Source organism: Macrotis lagotis, chromosome 4 (genome assembly GCF_037893015.1).
Source record: "Macrotis lagotis isolate mMagLag1 chromosome 4, bilby.v1.9.chrom.fasta, whole genome shotgun sequence".
NCBI classification, from domain to species: Eukaryota; Metazoa; Chordata; class Mammalia; order Peramelemorphia; family Peramelidae; genus Macrotis; species Macrotis lagotis.
In genome coordinates, this window is record NC_133661.1 from 11,372,442 (window position 1) to 11,381,004 (window position 8,563).

The window sequence follows — 8,563 nt, forward strand, 5'->3', positions numbered from 1 at the left end:
AGCAGAATGCCCTGAGGGTGGGAGTTACAATGAATGTGCAAATGAATGAACAAATGACAAAGCATTTATTGCCAACTGCTTACGTGCCAAGAACTATAATAATCACACTCTAATTATAGATAATATTCCTATGTTGATTTGAGATTCGCATAGGACTTTACATATCTCATTTGAGATCTCAAGAGTTATGTCTGGGAGATAGGTACATTAACATTTATTATTGTCCTCATTTTACAGGTGAAAAAAATTGAGGCTCAGTAATATTAAGTAGCTTGCCCAGGGTCACACAGCTAATAAATGTCAGAGATAAAAATCTCTTGACTATACAGCTTATAATTTAGAATGAAATGGAAATTAAAGGCTGTTTGGTTCAACTATCTTGTGTTACAGTTAAGGAAGCTGAAACATAGAGAAATGAGAGAAATGAGGACTCCTAAGGTTTAGAGTTGAAAGGGACTTTCAAGAGACCTGTAGTACATTAGAAGTCCTATGTCCAAATCCTACTTCTATGTGAATTTGGGCAGGTCTGTTAAGCTTTATACCTCAGTTTCCTCATCTCTCCTCTGAGATTCCTTCAGATGTAGAATTATTATTATTATGAGGGCTTTCAATTTACAGATAGGAAACTGAGTTCTAAAAAGGGCAAGTGACTTGCCCATGGTTAGAAGCAGCAAGAGTTGATATTTGAACCCATGAAGTCTGATTTCAGAACCTCTTTCCCTTTTTTCCCTCACACCTTCCAATTATTGATCTTTTTCCTGAAGCCTAGTTTACCTGAAGGCCCAGAATTCTTCTTGCTCTACTGAAAGAATCTTGTGTCTTCTGGACCAAGTGTTACCCCGGCTGTTGCCCATCCACACATCATACCCAGCATCTGCTAGAAGAAAACCCAAGCTCTTATTGGGCTGGTTTAAGAGCCAAGCAGCATTATCTGCAAATAGGGGGTGTTGCAAATACACCACAGGCCTTGGATCTGAAATATAGAAAGAGAGAGACATAAAGCTAGAGAAAGAGAGACACACACAGAGAGAATGATCACAGTGACAAAATAAGGCAAATGGTAGTTTGGAGGAACAGAGGTCATAGAACTGGAAAGAACTCTAAAGTTCATCTAATCTGACTACCTTTTTTTTTACCATAGGAAGAAACTGAGACCTAAAGTGGAAAATGACTCATTCAAAGCCACACACATGTTAAACAGATACATCCTGTCAGAAAAAATTTCAAACCACAAGGACAAATGATGCTTTAAAATATGTCAGAATATTTGATTTTCAAATACAAGACCCCCCAAAAGCCATAAAAAGATAAACAGGAAAGAAAAATCATAATGGAGTCCATAACGGAGACTATTATAATCCTACATTGGAAGGTGATGCTTATAACTTTTTAGAACTTTGTCATTATTAGCACAGTTAGAAGGAGTATAATTCATATCCAGACGACCTGGGTATGAATTGACTATGAGGAGATGATATTCAAAATGTATGTGTTTGTGTGTGTGTGTGTGTGTGTGTGTGTGTGTGTGTGTGTGTGCATGTATAATTAAGAGGTGAAAAAAGGGATACATTGGGAAAAGAGGTAAGGGAGATGTAGAATGGGGGTAATTATGTTACATAAAAGAGACATAAAAGAACTTAGTGGAGGGTGGAAATAAGAGGTGGAAGTGGGCAACACTTGAACCTTACTCTCTTTGGAATTGTCTAAAACACTCAGTTGGGTATAGGAAGCTATTTTACCCTATAAGGAAATAGAAAGTGATCAAAAAAAGGTGGAGGTGCGAGAACTGCTGATTGAAGGGAGGGCAGATTGGAGGAGGCAGTAGTTAGTAACAAAACAGTTTTTAAAATGAAATGGGGTTTAAGGGGAGAGAAAGAAAAATAAAGAGGTTAAGAAGCAGGATGGAGAGAAATAAATAGTAATCATAACTGCAGATGTGAATAGAATGAACAACCATAAAAAGGATAGCAGAGTGTATGAAAAAACAGAATCTTACAGTACGTTGTCCACAAGAAACATTACTGAAACAGAAAGATACATACAGAGTAAAAGCAACATTCTGGAACTATTATGTTTCAGTTAAAAGATCAGGGCTGGAAATAATGATCTCAAACAAAATAAGAGCAAAAATAGGTCTAATTAAAACAGAAAAGCAGGGAAACTACATTTTGCTAAAAGGTACTATGGATAACGAAGAAAACTAAATATTACACATATGCACCAAGTTATATGGCATCCAATTTCTCAAATGAAAAATTAAAGGAGTTACCTGAAGAAATAGAAAAATAATAACATTAGGGAACTACATAAGTCTAACTATAACATACATTAAAAAGAAGTTAAGGAGGTGAATAAAATTTTTGAAACAGATCAGATAGACCTCTAGAGAAAATTAAAAGAGAACAGAAAGGCATATACCTTTCTCTCAGTAGAATATTACACCTATCTAAAAACTGACCATGTATCAGGGCAGAAAAAAAATCTCAGAAAATGCTGAGAAACTGAAATATCAAATGCATCCTCTTCAAAAAAGTGATGAAATAAAAATTGTAGTCAACAGAAAACTGTGGAAATATACATTAGAATTAATTGGAAACTAATAAATTCTTAAAAAGGTGAGTCAAAAACAAATCATAGAAGTAATAAATAATTGCACTAAAGGGAATAACAAAAATGAGACAACATACCAGTATATATGGGATACAAGAAATCAATATTTATATATCCAAATGCTTCAATAAAATAGAGATCAATAAAATCAATATAAAAATAAAAATCAATAAACTAAAAGAATTAAGTAATAAAATAAAAATAATAAAAATCAACAAAACACAGAAAGAACAGAATAATGAATTGAGTGTGTATCTAAAAGAAACTAGAAAGAGAACAAATTAAAATTTTGAATGAAAACAAAATTGAGAATCCTGAAAGTCAAGGTAGAGATTAATAAAAATGGAAATTAAGATGACTTTGAATGAATAAATAAACCTAGGATCTGGTATTATGGTGGGGGGGGAAGCAATAAAATAAATAAACTTTTGGTTAATTTGAATAAAAAAGGAGAAATAAACCAAATTGTCATTATCAAAATGAAAAGATTGAATTCACCACCAATTAAAAATGAAATTAAAGCAATTGTTAGGATTTATTTTGCCTAATTATAAACCAATAATTCTAACAAAATGAAATGAATGCATACTTACAGAAATGTAAATTGTTCAGCATAACAAAAGAAGAAATAGAAGACCTAAATAACTCTATCTTAGAAGCAAAATTGAACAAGCCATCAATGAGTTCCCTAAGGGAAAAAAGAACACTTGAACCAGAGCGATTCACAAATTAATTCTACTGAACATTTGAGGAATAATTAATTTGAATACTATATAAACTATGTGGGAAAATAGGCAAAGAGATAGTCTTATTAAATTCCTTTTACAACACAACTACAATGGTAATATCTAAATGAAGAAAAATGAAAACACAGAAAGAAAACTAACCAATTTCACTAATGAATAATAATGTATGATTTTTTTTTTTTTTAGCTTTTGCAAGGCACTGGGGTTAAGTGATATGCCCAAGATCACAAAGCTGGGTAATTTTTAAATGTCTGGGGTTGGATTTGAATTCAGATCCTCCTGACTCCAGGGCCAGAGCTCTATCCACTATGCCATCTAGCTGCCCCATAATGTACAAATTTTAAATAAAATACTAAAAAGAAAATTATAGCAATATATTATAAATATCTTACAATATTACTTTTTTATTTATACATTATTACTGGTTTATTAACTAATACTAAGGAAACTCAGAGTAATTGATCATATCAATAGAAAAAATATAAAAAACCAAATGGTTCTGTCAATAGATACAGAAAATGATTTGACAAAATACAATACACATTAATATTATAAAGACTAGAAAGCAATGGAATTAATGGAGTTTTCTGTACAATTATTAATATCTATCTAAAATTATTGGCAAGCATTATCTGTAATGGGATAATCTAGACATCTTTCCAGTAAGATCGGGTGTGAAGCAAGGATGCCCATTGTCATCACTACTGCTCAATAATGTACAAGAAATGCTATCTATAGTAATGTGTGAAGAAAAAGAAAGTGAAGGAATCAGAATAGGCAATGAGGAAACAAAACTTTAAAACTCTTTGCAGGCGGTATAATGGTATATTTAGAAAATTCTCAGAAAACCACTAAAAAACTCATAGAAATAATTAAGCATTAAGCAAAATAACCCTACATAAATCATAAACATATGCATCTATTACCAAGAAAGTCCAAGGGGAAGAGATAGAGAAATTCCATTTAAAATAATACTTAGCAGTTTTCCTGCCAACAAATCAAGGAACTACATGAACACAATTATAAGACAATTTCCAAACAAATAAAGTCAGATTTAAAGAATTGGAAAAATATTTATAGCTCATGATATCAAGTCAATATAATCAAAATAACTATTCATTCACACCAATTAAAGTGCCATACCATTTAAAGAATCAAAAATCCTTTTGTGGAGTTAGTGAAATAATAATAAAATTCATTTCATCAAGAAGATCAAAGAAATCAATGGAAAAAACTGTATGATAAAGCAGAAATAGAATGGTGAATCAATTGAATAGATTGAAAACCTAATACACTGTGGTAAATAACCACAATAATCTACTGCTTGATAAACCTAAAGAACTAAGGTCCTAGTATAAGAACTCATTATTTGACAAAAAAATGCTGAAAAAAACAAAGCTTTGGAAGAAAGTAGGTAAAATCTATCAACTCATAGTATACCGAGATAAGGTCAAAACATACTTTAGATATATAGGTTGATATTTTCAGCAAATTAGTGAAACAGTAATAGTTTTCCTGTCAGATGTAAAAATAAGAGAAGACTTTATAATCAAAGAAAAGTCAAAGAGCATTATGAGGGGTAAAATGGATAATTCTGGTTATATTAAATTAAAAAGTTATTGCACAAACAAAATTAATGCAGCCAAGATTAGATGGAAAGCAGAAAATTTGTGAAAATGTTTTTACAAGTGTTTCTGATAAAAGCCTTGTTTCTCAAATATGTAGAGAACTGAGTCAAATTTATGAGAATACATATCATTCTCCAATTGATACATAACCCAAGGATATGAACAGGCAGTTTGCAGAAACAGAAATCTAAGCAATCTATAGTTACATAAAAATGCTCTAAATCACTATCAATTAGAGAAAAGCAAACCTCACTCCTATTGGATTGTCTACTGGACAGAAAAGAAAAATAACAAATGTTGTAAAGGATGTGGAAGGCAGGGCAGTCAGGCAGCAGAGTGGATAGACCACTAGCCTCAGAGTCAGGAGGACCTGAGTTCCAATCTGGCCTCAGACTCTTAACAATTTCCTAGTTATATGCATGATCTTGGACAAGTCATTTAACCTAATTGCTTGCAAAAACCAAAAACAAACAAACAAAAAAGGATGTGGGAAAATTGAGACACATACATTGTTGGTGGAACTGTGAACTATTCTGATCATTTTGGAAAGCAACTTAGAATTATGCCCCAAAGGCTGCAGTATTGGGTATATTCTTTGATCAGACAGTAGCACTAATCTATTCAGTCCATATCCCAGAAGGTGAAGGAGAAAGGAAAAGAAACTTTTTTTTATAAAAAAATATTCTAACAGCTTTTTTGGTTCCTGTTATAGCAAACAATTTGAAATTGAGGGGATGTGCATGAATAAATGCCGAATAAATTTTGATATATGATTTTAAGGAAATATAATTATGTTATAAGAAATGGCGAACAACGTGCTTTCAGAAAAACTTGGAAAGACTTACATGAACTGATGCAAAGTGTATTGAGCAGAACCAAGAGAGTATTGTGCAATGTTTTATGTTGATCAACAGTGAATAGCTTATGTATTCTCAGCAGTACAATAATCCAAGAAAATTCCAAAGTACTCATGATGAAAAATGCTAAACATCCCCAGAGAAAGAACTGCTGGAGTCTGAAAGCAGATGATAGCATACCATTTTTTCATTAACATCTACTTCTTTCCTTGTTCCTACTTCAAATGTGGCATTTTGAATTGTTGCCCAGTCCTCATACTTTTTCCCCCTTCTGAAAATGGAGAACTGGTTGTAGAATCTTTTTCCTGGGCAACCAGTCCCCATCTCCTTACACTCACATTGTGTTTAGCTCTTGAGGGGTTTATTTGAAACCTCCAAAGTCAGCGTCTTTCTTTTTTCCAAAGGAAATAAAAAAAAGACATTCCTCTTCTCCCAAGTAAAGCCATTGCTCATTCCACCTCTAATTGCTGGCTCTAAAGAAAGCTGAAGTGGTTTGGTTCCTCTAATATAAAGTATGACCAGGTCCTGTTTCTTGAGTTTTGCTATGGATCAACTAACTTAAGTGATCAGCAGATTGAGATTACATTCATCATTTATTTTATCCTTCAAGTTTGGAAAGTACAGTAGGAGAACTATAGGTAGCATAACACCCCCCTCCACAAACATACCATTTTACAGATGAAGAAACTAAGATTCTGGGAGGTGTAGTGATTTGCACTGAGTCATACAGACATGAGTTGCCTGTGCCAGAGGCAGAATTGAAGCTGTTGTGATTCCAGAATCCAGCTCCAATATAGTAGCTTGAATATAGTAGCTTGCCCTCTGTAGCTAAGATCTATTCTGACCCCACTACTAGGTGTTCTTGTACACTGCATTTAAAATCAGGAAACTTAGGGGGTGGCTAGGTGGTGCAGTGGATAGAGCACTGGCCCTGGAGTCAGGAGGACCTGAGTTCAAATCCAGCCTCAGACACTTAATAATTACCTAGCTGAGTGGTCTTGGGCAAAACACTTAACCCCATTGCCTTACCAAAAAAATCAGGAAACCTATAATCAAACTCTGGCTTTTCTATTTACTTCCTCTGTGACCCTGGGCAAGTTGCTTCTCTTCTCTGGGACCCAGTTTCTCATTTATAAAATGGTAGGATTGGATGAGATGGTCTCTAAAGCCTCTTATTCTCAAGTAAATCCTTTCCTTAATGTCAGAAGCTGATCATTCCAATTACATGAGAGCAGGAAGGGAAGTATTTACTCATTTTAACTTTTGTCCTTCCACCAAACCCTCTATTAATACCCCTCTGGTAAGTTGCTAGTAGTGCCTTTTTCCACCAAATTTTTTGGATAGACCTCTATAGAGTCATTTCTTCTTTGCCTAGGTTATAAACTCCTTGAGGGAAGGCATTGTCTTACATTTTGTCTAAACACTTGCAGACTGATTGATTGAGTCATCCCCAGGGCCAGGGTTCCCAAACTGATCTAACTTGACTTGCTCAACTGGATCACCAATCTTACTTCCCTTCCTGAAACAAGGCATACCTTTTCTCTCAGGGGGTCTTTGACCATGCGGAATTCGATTGATGTTGAGTATGTAACCATCTTCAGTTGGAACATCATATTCCTCACTGGGGTAGCCATAGTATGTAATGAGTTCACTCTGTGTAAAAATACAAAATGCATTAGCAACAGGAGTTGGATCACATCTTTTTTGGATATTGTCAGAAATGAGATACAAGTCCCCAAGATGCGACTTTCTTTTATTTCTAATGTCATAGTAGGCATCATTGTGGAATTCAAAAGAATGTGGAAGGGGCTATGCTAATTTCCAAGCTGATGTTGTAGCTCCTATCACCTCCTTTAAAACCTCTAGGATAGGGGCAGCTAGGTGGTGCAGTGGATAGAGCACTGGCCCTGGAATCAGGAGTACCTGAGTTCAAATCTTGCCTCAGACACTTAATAACTGCCTAGCTGTGTGGCCTTGGGCAAGCCACTTAACCCCATTGCCTTGCAAAAACCTGAAAAACAGCCTCTAGGATATGTGATCTTTTCAGTTTAGGGTCCTTCTTCATGCACACAAATCTCAGGTCCTTAGTTATTTGGTACATAATTTTTAACATCTATTCTTATGATCAGTCAAATCCATCAATAAATCCATCACCTAGAAGTTAGTCAAACATAGGAGTCCAGAACCAACAGAGACCTCAGAAGGCACCTTAGAACCACCCATCATTGGATAACAATTCAACCCTTATTGGAAGACATTCAGTGAAGGAGAACAAATTAGATATACAAATCTGATATTTCCATCCCCTTTCCATGACTTACAACATTCATCCACACTTCAGGTTCCACAGGATATTTTGAATCAAAGAATTCTTTGGCATTTAAAATTCCACAGGTGAAATATATCACTGTTGAAAAGAGCCACATCTCAGGATACCTAGAAGACACTATTAATATTAAAGCATCTTTGTTATTGTTTCTCTTCAAAATTGATTGGTACAGCAAAATCTGAACCTTTAAAAAATAAACCCAAGCTTTGAATGAAATGTCAATGGCCAGCTCCTGAGAGTGATTTACACATATTTTAGGTGAGCCTTGCCACTAGAGATATGCATATATTCTTGCCCATTAAATGGATTTTTTGGCTCACCAGTGAACTCTGACCTCAGACATTCTGTGGTGTCAAGAGGTGTTTGCAGACTTCTAAGGATAAATATTGTAAA

At 34.5% G+C, this 8,563-nt stretch overlaps 1 protein-coding gene across 1 annotated transcript in view; it reads right to left on the reverse strand.

Annotated features, from left to right (window-relative positions):
- LOC141520600 (lipase member N-like) overlaps positions 1 to 8,171 on the reverse strand; it is a 28,215-nt gene extending 20,044 nt beyond the window's left edge. The window contains exons 1-3 of the mRNA XM_074232240.1: positions 8,163 to 8,171; positions 7,368 to 7,494; positions 775 to 973 (exon numbers count right to left, since the gene is read on the reverse strand). Coding sequence (XP_074088341.1) covers positions 775 to 973; positions 7,368 to 7,494; positions 8,163 to 8,171 — 335 coding nt within the window. The remainder of the gene's footprint in view (positions 1 to 774; positions 974 to 7,367; positions 7,495 to 8,162) is intronic.
- Between the last annotated feature and the right edge of the window lie 392 nt (positions 8,172 to 8,563).